The sequence below is a fragment of the Punica granatum genome, chromosome 8, assembly GCF_007655135.1.
Source record: "Punica granatum isolate Tunisia-2019 chromosome 8, ASM765513v2, whole genome shotgun sequence".
Classification (NCBI taxonomy): domain Eukaryota; kingdom Viridiplantae; phylum Streptophyta; class Magnoliopsida; order Myrtales; family Lythraceae; genus Punica; species Punica granatum.
Window position 1 is genome coordinate 3,331,317 of NC_045134.1, and position 14,607 is coordinate 3,345,923.

Genomic DNA, 14,607 nt, shown 5'->3' on the forward strand with positions numbered 1-14,607 from the left:
TTACAGAACTCAAATTTTAATATGATTTATTTGATATGCTCTTTTTTTTTTCCTCTGGCAATCGCAATGAGAAACTTTCATTGATCCACAACAAAAACAGATATATGGTGAAAATGGCCGAGAGATAATTACAAGATCACAAAGATCGGTAGATCCACCAGGACTAAGGCAAAAAAACAAAAAAGTGTGAAACATTTCAGTTAGCGCAATATACAATTGCAGAAATCCTTCCTATACCAAATTCTACCAAGATTTATCTGATATGGCTCCTTCCTTTCTATCGAGAACATAAACCATCTACAGATTATGAAGTTCAAGTGGATAGACAAGGACAAATCTTGAAATAGCACAAGGCCATAAGGCCCATACCAGGATCTTTGCATGGAAACCTCAGCATTTACAATTTTTTTTTATATCATATACTTGTTTTCGGTTTTTGATTCATAAGATAATATCGATATTGACAATATCTCTTAACATGTACAATTTTTTGATGTGATTTGATTTTTCATTCATATGTAAGATAATATCGACATTACCTCTCAAAATGAATTAACTTCTCCGAATCATCAGCGAAGTCAAAGGCCCGACGACTACGACAGCAAATTACAGTATCAGGGCCTTGCCCTACCATATCTTCTGGTCTGGGACTCTGAATTCCTTTTGGCCAGGGCACATCGTGCAGCAAGGCACTTTCCCATTCCGCACATTGTGTACTTCACATTCCGCGACTGCAACACGAGGTTTACATCAGGCGAGCTCCACATATGGTCTGGCAAATCTCAAACCCTGACCTTCCAACTTGAAACAACATCACCTTACCATTATGCACAGAATGCTCTTCTCGATGCCATTGTCTTCCTCTTGAACATCAAATGATTCCTCTGTCAATGTAGGAAAACATATAATATCCTCCCGTGAGATCCATACTCAGTCCAAACAATATCATATACAGTGTTACTCATGAAACATATATCTGTTCAAACCACCGATAAATGCAAGCAGCTTTCCATATCACATCTTAAGTGTCGGATGAAATTAAGTAGACCCACCCTCACCTCCCGAAACCCTAGTTCTCATAAAAAGAAAAAAGAAAAAAGAAAAAAAACCCCCCTTGTGCCCTACATAATTTTTTTTTTTTGGCTCAATGTGCCCTACATAAAACTTACAACATATATATGTAACCCACATGAAGAGAAAAAAACCTAAGTCATGTACTTGGGACAAAACAAACATCTGATGGAGTATTTTATGAAAAGAGAAGGGAGGGGAGAGGGGCAAGAGGACATAAGGCACGGTCCCAAATGAATAGAAAATGGGGCTTATCTGTACTTCGGTTGTCTCGGTGGACTCCCAAGAACTGTACTTTCTGCACACAAACCAGCCCCCAGCATGATCAATATATATTAATTTAGGGTTCATCAATTAAAAAAATTACAATTCCCAATCGAAAAAGCAATCACCCACCACATCAGAACTGAATGGGATTAGTCTATCCGAGGCGTGGGGAAAACAAGCCGCATGGGGCTTTGAAACTAGGAATTTTTTTCTTTCCGATACAACCATAAAATTTCCTCAACTTATAGACTGAAACTGATCCACACTCGAACATCACTTTGGCTCGGGTTGCGATGAACTTGTAGTGGATCCCAAATCCTTGCACTGCCCATAAAGTTCGTCCATAAATTACAGCTCATCTCATGATTTTGAGAATCCATTTTTCTTCCATAAAAGCCACGAGGATGAAAGATTTTGCACGATATTTATTATTTCTTTGTTAGGAGGGAAAATGAAAATGGCCATAGGAAAAGAAGAAACTAAATTTATACCTCAAGTTTAGCTTCAAGTTCCGATGCTGGTAGACCCCTAGTTAGAGCCAAAAAACATTTAATGGGAGAAATCTAAGAGAAGTCGTGACATTAAAGAATGAGCAGTTAATGCACTGCACAAGTAAAAAGTTCAGAGGAATAGCCGGAGGATAACAAATTCCTCCACTACTTGGACGTTGAAGAATAAACAAACTAGGGTTTGGGTTTGGATTTGGATCATCCAAACCCTAGTACTCAGGCAAACTCAGGGTGCATAGACTATATTAGCGGGGAACCCATGCCGGAGTATCGAGCCGGTACTTTCTCCGGTCCACTTAAATGTAATGCTTCATCTACAAAGTACCATAAACATAACATGCAGAAACAAGCTCAACTGCTATGGGATTGTGGCAACAATAGAGAAGCAGGCGTCCCTGTGAAGTGAAATATATAATAGATCTGAAAGAATTGCTTGCTCTAAAAGAATACAATCTTGAACATGCATAATTAACATCCCCATTTAATCCGTTTGTTCGATTTGACATGAAGCCTATGGAAAAATGGATATATGTAATGGGATCCTACAATTGATGGCAATGGCATCCTTGTATGTACATCATGAAATTCATTGTTGTAAAGAGAGAATAAAAAGTGCACGATCATAAGTATACATAACTCAAAGGGAAAGAAACAATTTACTACCATATGCTTGGAAACATCAATGAAGCATACCTCAAGCAAAAGCTCTTCGAGTTTCATCCCTTCTCTCTAGCTCTGGTTACAAATTAATAAAACAATGAAGACCAAACAAACACGAATAGGTAGTACACTAATCCAGTCTGATCAGAACATCGATGACATCCCAGCTAGTTATACAAGCATTGAGGATCAATATCACATTAGTAAAAAATGATCAGGTAGGTGCATGGAGAAGATAGAAAGAAGGAGCTCCCTTCAGTCCAAGCATGGAGAAGTGGGGAAGGAATCGACTCCCGCTTCATTCACTCAGACGCCAGTAGATTAAGTCTCACTTCTCTGGGTATCTACTGAGTGCTTGAATGAATGAGTCGGCAGTCAATTCATCCCCAGAGCCGCCCATGAATGGGCTGAAGGAAGCTCTCTCTCAGCCCATTCCCCCATGTACCAAGTCTCTTTAGTTGAGGCACAATCCATGCATAAATTCCAGAAAACAGCAACAGGCTTCAAACCAAAGGAACAAGTAGGTAATTACATAGAGCAAAAGATCCCCAGACCTTAATCTTGCTAATCCACACAAAACACTTCTACGAGAATCTCATTTAGGATTCATGTATGTCCCACCGGTGTCTTCATCCGTCAAACTAATCACAAAATCCTCATAGCATCAAAGCTAATAAATGAATCAGTGAGAAAGGAACAGAGAGTAGCATCACATTACAATGAAGATCCTTACCTTGTCAAAGCTCTGACAATAAGAGACATGTCAAGAATTATCAAGAACAGCAACCACACTACCCAATTAACAAGCCCAAAGTCACATAGGTGCAGAGCTTACAAACCTAGGATTAGTTCCAAATACACACAAACACGCATACAGAAACCCTAACAAGAGGATCAGAAGAGAGAAGCAGCCTGCAGGGATCAAATGAAAACCTCTACCAAGGGAAAGACAAAACCATGATATATGATAACAGAAGACCAAAAGAATTGAAACCCCCGCTCAATTTTGAAGTACAGGGTGGGAGAAAGCAAAAGAAACTGAAGAGAAACAAAAGCTGAGGGTAAATATCAGATTGAAGGCAAAAAGGAAGAATTAATAGGAAAATTGTTAAAAGGGAAAAATAAAGACAACATGAATCTTCCGTTAAGGATCTTTGTCGAGGCAGATGCATTCCACAATTTGACAACTATTTAATTAGAATTAAAGATAAAGAAAAATCATAACTCAAGCTAGGGATTGATCCGAAAAATATCACTCCCGTTTGGGAATAGCTGAATGATACCTATCAGAGCCTACAACAAGGTGGGAAAAAGAAGATTTAGCATAAAAATGTAGATACATCTACATGGCTATATGCATGGGCTATACCCTAACAAATATAGGGGATTAAGATTAACCTATATTATAGGTCACATTGTCCATATAGAAATTCCCTGTCAATACATATCATATGCATACATCAATTGAAAACTCTACAAAATCAAGAGAAAATAAAATAGAGAAAATAATTTACGCCTTTTTTTCCCAAAAACACCTAAACATGGATTGCTACACCTTTTAATACATAGAGCATGTCTAAAACATGAAAGTTTCCCACAAAATCAAAGGATTCATTTGAAGAGGGAAAGAGAAGATCAATAGAGAGCACAAACTACTGTACACTCATACACACACACAACCACACATGATACACATGCATATAATAGCCATAACAGTAGCAAATATAATGGTTGTATATATAATACAGAATATATAAGAAAGTAGCTTAGGGTTAGATTTATAGAAGTGGAAGCAACGAAAGGGAGTGGTGTGTGGTGAATAGTAATGAGAGGGATGGGTGCAGTGAAGGGTCAAAATCGTCATGAGAGTGAGGGACAAGAAAGGGACACCAAAGATCTCACCATATCCCACACAGTGCATTTTGCATATACAGAGAGAGAGAGATGTTCTCTGGTGGGGGCATTGCTTTCATTTCCCCTTTCTTTTCATCTCTGCAGAGTGAAAACTGCAGAGGAGCAGATGGATTGGGTGGGAGATGTTAAAATGCCTCATTCCTCACACAGAGAAGGGAATGGAAAAGTAGAGAGAGAGAGAGAGAGAGAGAGAGAGAGGGGTGGGGGGTGGAAGAAGGGTCTGGTGATGGAGTCTCTCTCCTGCAGATGACTTGCAGATGACTAAGAAGAGAAATTGAAGAGGTTGTGTTGGTTTACAAGTTCACTTCCCCCATTATATAGACATTCAAAACTTCTATCACTCTGTACTTTTCATATATTTACAAAGAAAAATGGTTTTACTTTTCTCCAAAAGAAAATAAGCAAATTATAGAGATGTAGGGCAATTTTGAACAGCTATTTTTCATTTTTTTGATTTTTTTTGATAAATCTATTTTTCATTATTATTATTACATCATTATGCTTTTTTATCTTAATTATTATCTCTACTCTCTTAATATTTATCCTACTGAATTCGTTTGATAATAATTTTTATGTTATTGACTAACTAAAGAAAATATATCTATATTTGATATTTGCGTGCTAATATATGCTTCTTCTTTTTTTTAATCTCGTGCTAATATCCTAATTCCTAACATGTCCATTAAGGTGAAGGAGAAATAAACATAGGGAAATAGGTGATTGAATTTTATATGTCCTAAAACAGAGGGCTTCTAAGCACAAAAATTCTAATGCCAATGTAGTTGTCATATAAGATTGTGCTTGGTAGAAAGTTATGAAATGGAATGGAATAAACTTTTCATCATTCCCCTCTATATTTTTATTTTCTTGCACTTCTAAGAATTAGAATGATCATTTCTCGAGATGATTTTTTTGTCTTTTAACTTGAAGAAATGAATATTCTTAGAAGAAATTTACCTGTTGGTTCGTTGGCTCACCCATTATAACTTCTTTAAAATTGAGGAACTTTCATTGCATCATTTTAAGCAAAAAATAAATAAATAAAGGAAGATTAGAATGCATTTATTGATACTTAAAATAACATACTTGTAAATATAAGTCTAATGCATATTAGAGGTATAATATTTTAATTATATTCTATTGTGAATTTACTAATGATAAAAAAATTACACTATTTACATCTTTGCATTTTTTTCTATAGTACTTATTTTATTCTATTCCGCTCCATTTCTCCGTATCAAACATGATATAAAAATAACCATGAGAGTTATTCACTAATGACAACTCGAAGCAAGAATTACTCAAAACCTTTTCATCCATGTATTATCCTTAAGAATTTATAGGTATATACTAAAAATTGAATTATAAAATAAAAACACATATTTTTCTTATTATACTTCCCGCTAAATTTACATCGAAGAATTGGGTCTTTACTAGAACTTCATTTTAATTGTGGGATTAAAAGAAGTTATATGCTTGCAAGTTGCAAAGGGAGATTTTGTGCGAAATTAATAATATAATTTCTCGAGAAAAGGGAAGTAAGAAAATTGGGCATGTTTGGTTTTGGAGTTTTTTTTTAACTCCACTTCACTTAATTCTACTTATCTTCAATTTAACAATGCAAGTATTACTTTTTTTTCTTTTTCTTTTTAATTTTTTAATTATTCAATTCAATTTTTAATACTAAATTCTCTAAACTATTCATTACTTTTTTCATAATTGAATAACATAATCATTATTTTCTCTCAATTATTCATTGTTTTTCCCATTTTTACTCATAATTCAACAATACAATCATTACAACCCCAAATAAATATAATTATTTATTGTCGGAATGGAGTGTAGTTAAACTCCACTCTATTCCCAAACAAAGCTTAAGGGTTGTTTGGAAATGGAGTTGAGTTTAACTCAACTCCAGTCCAGCTTTGAATATATATATATATATATATATATATAATTAGATTGCAATAATAAGGTGAATGGATAAAATAAAAAAGTAATAAATAGTAGAGAAAAAGTAATGATTATATTGTTGAATTTTGAAAAAATAATAAATAGTTGAGAGAATTTAGTAAAAATTGAATTGAAATGTTTAAAAAATAAAGAAAAATGAAAAAAGTAATAATGTATATGTTCGAGCTATTTGTCTTACCCCAATTGGGTCCCTTAGTTATTTATTCCATCGCTTGGATCGCTGCATCAATTTGATCATTTCTACATCACTTAGATATTTTTGCTACATCAAGTTAATCATTTACAACATCATATAAGTCATTTGTTACATCATTTATGTCATTTACTGCATCAGTTAAGTCCTTAAAATACACGATACATCAATTCAATCTTTTCGTTACATCAAATAAGTCCTTCTGCTATATCAATTAGGTTATTTCGTTAAATTGTGAGATTTACAATGTTAATGCTATATCAAATAGGCCCCTACATCCACCATTTTTATGTAATTTTTCCTTTCTCGTTTTTATTATTTTCCCACCTTTGGAGCCACCGTGTTGTTTTTAATAAAAAATTATTCTATAAAATAAGACAAGTTATAAAAAGGAAAATAAAGGGGACAAGAGGAAGGGCAATTGGTGGCAGGGGCTTCGTCAAAGCCATCACCCCCACATTTGGATGGTTGGAGCTTACTATGATCACCGGCAACCCTAATCAGTCGATGGCGGTGGCCAGGATCGAGGCCTCACCAGTCGAAATTGGGATAATCCCCAAATTGAGGGTTCTCCCTATTTCGAAGGGTAAAGCCTCGATTTCGACCACCACCTATTCGATTGGGGTCGTCGATGACTATAAAGGGTGTTAGTGAGTCCAATCAGGGGGCAGTAGGCGGGATCGAGACGCTACCTTTGTAAATCAGGAGAATCCCCAAAATAAGGGTCTCCTCATTTTGGCAAGTGGGACATCAATTTCGCCCATCGTTCCCCTCTAATTGTCAGTTAAGGGTTCTCCTAACTCTAGTAGTAAGGTCTCGATCTAGGCCACCGCCATCTTAATTGGGGTTGTCAGCACCTTCTGTGCTCACTGACAATCCCAATCAAGGGATGGTGGCCGTTGGCGAGCCCTTACTGTCGGCCACCTCCCCTCATCTTGCCCCTTTGATTTTTCATTTTTTTTATGTTTTATTATTAATGGAATTTCGTTACATCATTTGCGTTCATAACGACAATAGGTCGGAAAATCTTACGGACTGAAATTGATGTGATAAAAGGACCTATACGACGTAAAATTATTAATTCATGGACCTAAGTGATGGAAAAAAATAACTGAGGTATGTGATGAACTCGTTGATTAACTGATGTGACAAATGACCTATCCGATGTAACCAAGTACTATCTAATGTAAAATTGCTAACTGAGGGGTCTAAGTAATTGAAAAAGTAATTTGAGGACTCAAGTGATGTAAACTCAATAAATCATGGACCTAATAGTTACTTTACACTTAAAATTATGATTTAAAATGATTTTTAATTAATTGATATCATTGTGCAGTGCATGTACAGTGGTCAATCTTTCTGAGGCCTCCACCACCTGAATATACGGAGTAGTCCAGACTGGCCCTACACTACACTACAGTCCTCTTGACATGATACCTCACAGACACTTCTCTCTGATCATTATCTCTCCTGAACTTATCTGATACCTCATCTTATATTTATCATATAGTTATCTTATTTATTATTTCCGATTATATTACATATTTATTCCACATGATGACCAATACATAATAACGAAAAACATGCCAACAAATGAAAAAGAAAAGAAAAAAGAACTCTTTAAAGTCTGCCCTATATGAACTAGGAAAATTCGATAAAAAAAAAGTAGGAAAAATACCGAGGTCTATAATTTTGGTGTTTGGCATGTAAGGAGGAAAAAAAAACCCCACAAAAATCATCATAAATTTCGGAAAATGACTCATGAAAAATACCGAAGGAAAGTTTTTTTTTTTCGGTTACAAGGGAGGCCTATGAGTCTAATATATTAAAATAAAAATTATAAATATTTAATAAAATGGCACGGGTAGTTCCACTAGATATCAAATCTGAGACCTCTTGATCACCAGACGAGAGGTGCACCACTGTGTTATTTCCTTTCTTGATAATGAAAGTTATTTTTAAAAAGAGATCTTACGAGAGGTATATGTACATAGTTGCAATCCCAAGTCCGATGTCAGTCGGAGTTTGCTTATGTCTTGAGGATTCCGGCTGCCAGTGGTTGGCCGGACGGGGAACGATTTATGTATATGAATTTATTAGCATCTAAGTCTTGTGTAACTTAAACTGGAGAAGATATATACTTATCTAAAACGCCGGTGCAAATGTTTTTGTCGGCTAGAAAGTGCCGGAAAAAAACATTCTACGGAAGATAAAAGACAGGAGACAGGGGATGACCAAATTCTAACCAAGAATCAGACCAAAACCCTACTAAATCCGCCCGCTTTGCATGGCAAAATTTGTCATCTTGTTTGATCTCCGCGACATAGAGAAATGATTCGGGCAGGCTGTTTCAAGACAGCCAAATCTTTCTTATAGATCATATATACAATATCCAGCAAAAGCAATTCGACATGGCTCGTATTGTCTCTTTAACTTGGTACTCAAACCTTCTGCGCGCTTAAGTCGATTCAATGATGATTTTTTCTTTTTCATTAAACGATTAGTTGACGTATTGATTCAATGATGATCACATGCGGGAAACCATAGAATATCTGCGTTTGATTTTTCCGGGGAATGTCGAAACTGCAAATTTTTTTAGCTAGATACATAGCTGTGTTGTTGGCACCAATCCATATTACAGCCTGGGTAGCTCCTCGATTGTGAACATGATCTTCCTTTAGGAGATTCGGCTGGAAACACGCATGAATAAATAAGCAAAGAAGCTTTTTTTCTCCCGAAAAAGCAGAAAAAGAAAAGGGGGGGAAAGAAAAGAATATTTGGTTTTGGATCAGAGACAAAGAGACAAGACATGGACGGGGAAAGGGAAGGGTCCAAGGATTGTCATAAGAAGAAATTTTTGGAGTTTGCCCAACTAATTTTCACGACTCTTAAAATCAACAATATACAGACGACGCATAAAATGTAACAAGAAATAACTTCTCCTAATCGACGTGGAATGATTTAAGTGATTCGTCAATTCTCTTTAAATAAGATCTTAGATTTAAGTCTTGCGAAAAAAAATTCGAAATTATGATAATTTTATCTCTTGCTAGATCGATACAGTTCGAACATGAATTAATCAGGACTATCAGCCCTTACCATCAAATCAAACAATGCAGTAGTGGTATTCCAACTCCAATGCCTCCTACTCGAATCCCCTCTAATTATTTGTCAGGATGTTGGTAGAAGTGTGCTCTTGAGGCTAGCTTTTGTCATGCAAAGTCTTTGCGCTGGCTCGTAAAATCAGCCCTCCACTGACCATCCATAATGTAATACGAAATACTCTCACTGATCCACATGAGCTGATTCAAGTGGCTCACTAATTTTCCTTAAAAATAAAACTTCGAAAGTTAAGTCTTATAAATGAAACTATTTACGATTGAAACAACTTAAGAATTGTTTAGAAATGAAGTAGAGTTTAATTCTACTCATTCCAACTATGTATATATATTTATTTATTTAAAGAGAATTTATCTAAAATGACATGTGGTTTACTCATTTTATCAAATCTATTATATACTTTTTTTTAGTCAAATTTATTTCATGATTTACTTTTTGCATCAAATCTATTCCGATATTATTTTTTCCGTCGATATCTAACGGCTGTGCTGACGTGGCGCTCACGTGGCAAGTGTGGCCCACTATCTCTCCACGTGCCACGTCAGCACGACTATTAGATGTTGACGAAAAAGATAACGCCGGAATAGATTTGATACAAAAAGTAAATCATGGGATAGATTTGACAAAAAAAATATATGATAGATATGACAAAACGGATAAATCATAGACTATTTTAGGTAAAAATTCATTTATTTAATTGGGATTATAATAATAAAATGGAAGAAGAAAATAAAAAAGTAATGATTGTGCTGTTGATTATCAGAAAAGTCAGAAAAAATAATGAATATTTAAAAGAAAATAATGATTTTGTTATTGGTGAAAAAAATAATAAATAGTTGAGGAAATTTAACATTTAAAATTAAATTGAATTGAATTTTTAAAAAAAATTTAAAAAATCATTATGTAGTTGAATTGAAGATAAATAGAGTAGAGTAAAGAAAAAAATCTAACACCAAACAAAGCCAACCACAATTAATATTCCATTATTAGAGTTCGGCATATCAGATAGTATATAATATATACTATATATGGAAAAAATATTCTCGCGTATATTCATAGTAATTCAAATTAAATTTTCTTTCCCAACAAATTATTTATTTATTTATTCATCATTATTATTTTGGATAAATAAATTATTAATTGTTATTTTTGGTTGATATATTATTGTTTGTTTTTGGGAGTTGTTATTTATAATAGAGCAGCTTTTAGACCATTGGGCAATCGGCATCACCGTTAAAGAGCCAACCCCATTATTGTCACTCGTCACTCGTCAGTCAATGTCTCTGTGCCTCTGCCAAGTACATATTATTTAATTATTCTTTATTATTTGCTATTATTATTATTATTTCTTCTTTGAAAAGCGCCAAAAATTATCACATCAATGTCAGCCGTCAAATAATGTTTGGTCGGACACCCCACTTTTCCAAACCTATCCAGTCATCGCCGCGAAATAGAAAGCCCCACCACCACATCTCTATTATAAAACCGAAATTTTAACGTGACAGGAAAATTACTTTCACACATTAATAATTTCAGTTCAAATATTTAATAATACAATATACTTTCAATTTAAATATTTAATACTTCAATCCGATTCACGAGACGTGTGATTCACTGGCTAGCAAATCGCAGCTGGGATTAATCCGCAAAGGAAGTGTAGTTATTAACACAAGCTTGATGCAAAATGAATCTAAATGGTGAGTTTATTCATCTTCGTATACATGGTCTCATGTCACAAGTCTGTTCTTCAGGTGTGTGCATAATGAGTCACGAATCGATAAGAGTAGTTACTAACATAAGCCCGATGCAAAAGATAAGTCCGTCACCGAAATCAAATGAGAAGATGAGATGTTATGATGGTACTGGCCAGAGAGAAGGGAAAATATAGCAAGAATAGTACGACAGAAACAAAGCGAAAAAACATAAGAACGTGAGGGTGAATAATGTGCAAATACAATTATGTGACAGGGAATCCATTCACTGAAGTCATTGCCAAACATAAGTTCCAACGATCAGTACCAGGCCAGGAAAGAATTGGCAAAAGCACAGACAGTTGAAATCATCCATTATTGAGTTAAACACACGGTCATACTTTACATAGAGAACAACATGAAGGCAAACGACCCTTACAACCCAGCAATACACAGTGATAGTAGCGTTTGATCGTTGGCATCAGATAGGGAAGTCGAAGCTTGAGGGGTCAAAAATGACTAGGTAATCACCCCCTCCACTTGTCCTTGCGCTCTCTGATCAACCTGAGTGCTTCAACTGGTGACTTGCATCCGGCCCTTTCCTACGAGATCGGGGGGAAGATTCAGCAAGGAAAATTCCCAGGATTCCAAAACGAAGGAAAATACTTGGGAGGTCGGTAGCAGCTGTATAGTATAAATAAACATAGGAATCTCCATTGGATATGTGAATTTTGCCCACTTTTGGCTTGTGCTCCATCAGAATAATACCGTGCCAACACTGAACAACTACAAATTCATGTCTTTTGAATTATTTTAAACATCATCCAAAATTTCACTTTACTCCGCAAGTACTGCATAATAAAATGCCAGTTTAAAGTCAGAAAACAACGTAAAAGACCTTTTTAGTGTGTGATCGCATCTGAAAACTAACAATTGCCTCGTTAGTTTGGAGAAGTTGTACCTGAACTTCAGGCAAATCAGCCCGCATAAAGGGATTTGTCTCAAGCTCTTCAGCAATGGTGGATGGAATAGTGGGAAGGCCTTTCTGCCGTTGGTTTTGAGCCCATGACAACTTCTGCTGAATTTTAGCATTGTCTGGTTCAACAGTTAGAGCAAATTGCAGGTTCTTGACAGTGTACTGCACAGCAAACAGCACAAGACGTTATTCAGGGCAGATGGCATATACTATGAGAAGGGGATAAAGAAGGGAACCAATGCGTTAGGATTATCTGTTTTGGCAAAAGGAGACAAGAAGAGAGGCAATACTTTCATCCAAACCAACCAACGGAAAGGAATGAGAAGTGTTAGAAGGAACACAAGTTATTTACCTCGTGGCCACAGTAGACTCTGGTCGGCTTTGGCAATGATCCAAGAGTGACACAAAGTGACTGATACATCTGTTCTGCCGTGCCTTCGAAAAACTTTCCACAACCAGCAATGAACTACAATTCGGAAAGATCCAGTATGAGTTACTTTCTCGTTTTGGTGGAATAGTTTTAACTCTATCATCTTCAAAAAAGCTTTTCTCATACATCTGGGCAGCTTTTACCCCTTACAATAAATATTCACTCCCCCTCAAAATAAGCGAAGTGGTTTTTCTGGACTCACCAATGTATCACCAGTGAAAACAGCAGGGTCCTCTCCCTCAGTGGCCGTTACATAGAAACTTATGTGGCCTTTGGTATGGCTGATAAGGAGCAAGTGCAATCAAGATAACAGCTATGAGAAGCATAAAAAGCAATAAGATAAACTTCCATGATGATTCAACTACCATTTAATAACGTATGATACCTTAGTGTACTTTAATACGATGTCTGAGCCTTAACTAAGATTATGTTATATGAAAACTCAACCTAACAGCAGAAATATTCAAGCAGAGCTACACTGGCGAAGCTAAACACTAGGCCCATAAATGCCACCAAAATAAAAATTGCATATTACTGCCATTACAGAACAGAACTCAGAACCGAAGTCGACGCATGGCATTTTACAGCATTGTACTGTCAGTACATGGAACCGGCAGTGCACTACGAATTTGTGACAAAATAACAAAAACTGAGATGAAAATCGGACAAGTCACCGGTACGAGGGAAGTACCCAATTTCAGTCAACAATCATATTTCAAAGAGCCAAACAACCAAGAGTTAGGTAGCACTACCAAGGGGTGTGAAGGGCCAGTATACTGGTATCCTTCCCAAGTGCAATCTTATCTCCGTTTTCCACTTTATCGGTGCAACCCTTCACATTGTCAACCGAACCACCATAGACCTTGATTCCAGGGATTAGTTCCTTCATCTTCTCATTTCCACCGGCATGATCCCTGTAACATAGAACCAGCCCTAGCTCAACAAATGTAACGAGAATCCAGAAGTTGAACCAATTCCGCCAACTATCGTCGACAATAGATGCATAACGCGATCAATTTCCGTGGAAAGTGGTACAAATTGAACACATAATGATGAAAAGAATGCAAAATTCGTTTCATCTCCACAACGGCTCAAAACAAAGAATCCCGAATGGAATGAGTAAGCATCAAAAGCAGAAAAAAGCCGAATGATCAAACGAACGGAGGTGGCCGATCAAACCGGGAGGAGGGATACCAGTGGTGGTGGGTGGTGAGGACGAGCTTGATAGAGGCGCTGTGCTCCTGGGCAGCCTGGACGACCTTCTCCGGCTCGACGGGATCCACAACCGCCGCTTCTTTGGTGGCATCGTCGATGACCCTGCAAACAGAGACCGGCCGTGAGCTCAGAGTTCACCGAGTCAAACCAACCTCAACAATCACAGAGCGAGGGAGGGAGAGACGGGGGAGAGTACAGGTAGGAGTAGTTGTCTTCCAAGCAAGGGATGTGGTGGATTTTCATTGTCCGAGAGCTTCCCACGGTCGGCTAGGGAGAAGACGAGACGAGATTGCGATTAAAAATCAGAGCTTTCGTCGGAGTTGTGCTGAGGTAAGGAAAGAGAGAGAGAGATTCAGACGACTGATGCCGCCGGAACGGCGGCGAAGACTCCAGCGCTGGAATTTGGCGCTTCCTTGGGACGCCACGTGGCTCGTGACAGGAGCATCCTCGTGGCAATGCGACCAGGCAAAAACCTTTTATGCTTATGCAGAGGTGGGCGCCGGGCGGTTCGATTTACGGTTTTTAATATCAACCGTAATTGTTCCGAATTTTCGGGACAAAAAAATTATTAACCATAATAGTAACCA

The 14,607-nt window shown here is 36.8% G+C and overlaps 1 protein-coding gene and 1 long non-coding RNA gene across 5 annotated transcripts; both read right to left on the reverse strand.

Moving 5' to 3' along the window:
• Positions 1-103: 103 nt before the first annotated feature.
• On the reverse strand, positions 104-4,681 carry LOC116189556. Of its 2 annotated transcripts, XR_004152419.1 has the most exons (3): positions 1,468-4,681; positions 823-1,369; positions 104-731 (listed from the first exon to the last, which is right to left on the reverse strand). It is a non-coding gene; the product is annotated as an uncharacterized LOC116189556 (long non-coding RNA). The 2 variants fall into 2 exon arrangements; XR_004152418.1 differs by having other exon boundaries at positions 823-4,681.
• A 6,958-nt stretch (positions 4,682-11,639) lies between these two features.
• Positions 11,640-14,510, reverse strand: LOC116189453 (hydroxyacylglutathione hydrolase cytoplasmic). 3 transcript variants are annotated; one of them, XM_031519119.1, is made up of 8 exons: positions 14,379-14,504; positions 14,205-14,287; positions 14,000-14,122; positions 13,558-13,719; positions 13,008-13,086; positions 12,728-12,841; positions 12,361-12,537; positions 11,640-12,001 (listed from the first exon to the last, which is right to left on the reverse strand). In XM_031519119.1, exons 1-8 carry the CDS (start codon positions 14,463-14,465, stop codon positions 11,927-11,929), a joined length of 900 nt encoding a protein of 299 aa, XP_031374979.1. In that variant the 5' UTR covers positions 14,466-14,504; the 3' UTR covers positions 11,640-11,926. The 3 variants fall into 3 exon arrangements, with proteins under 3 accessions (XP_031374979.1, XP_031374980.1, XP_031374981.1); XM_031519120.1 differs by having other exon boundaries at positions 14,217-14,287; positions 14,379-14,500; XM_031519121.1 differs by lacking the exon at positions 11,640-12,001 and adding an exon at positions 12,056-12,250 and having other exon boundaries at positions 14,379-14,510.
• Between the last annotated feature and the right edge of the window lie 97 nt (positions 14,511-14,607).

Bases quoted from the DNA above. Each gene is read 5' to 3' on its own strand.
- LOC116189453 (XM_031519119.1), bottom strand. From the start codon at position 14,465: ATGCTCCTGTCACGAGCCACGTGGCGTCCCAAGGAAGCGCCAAATTCC. The intron at 14,123-14,204 runs GTCTCTCCCTCC...CTCTGTTTGCAG, and splicing joins TCCTACCTGTACTCTCCCCC to GGTCATCGACGATGCCACCA. The intron at 13,087-13,557 runs GTAGTGCTACCT...GCTCCTTATCAG, and splicing joins CTGGCCCTTCACACCCCTTG to CCATACCAAAGGCCACATAA.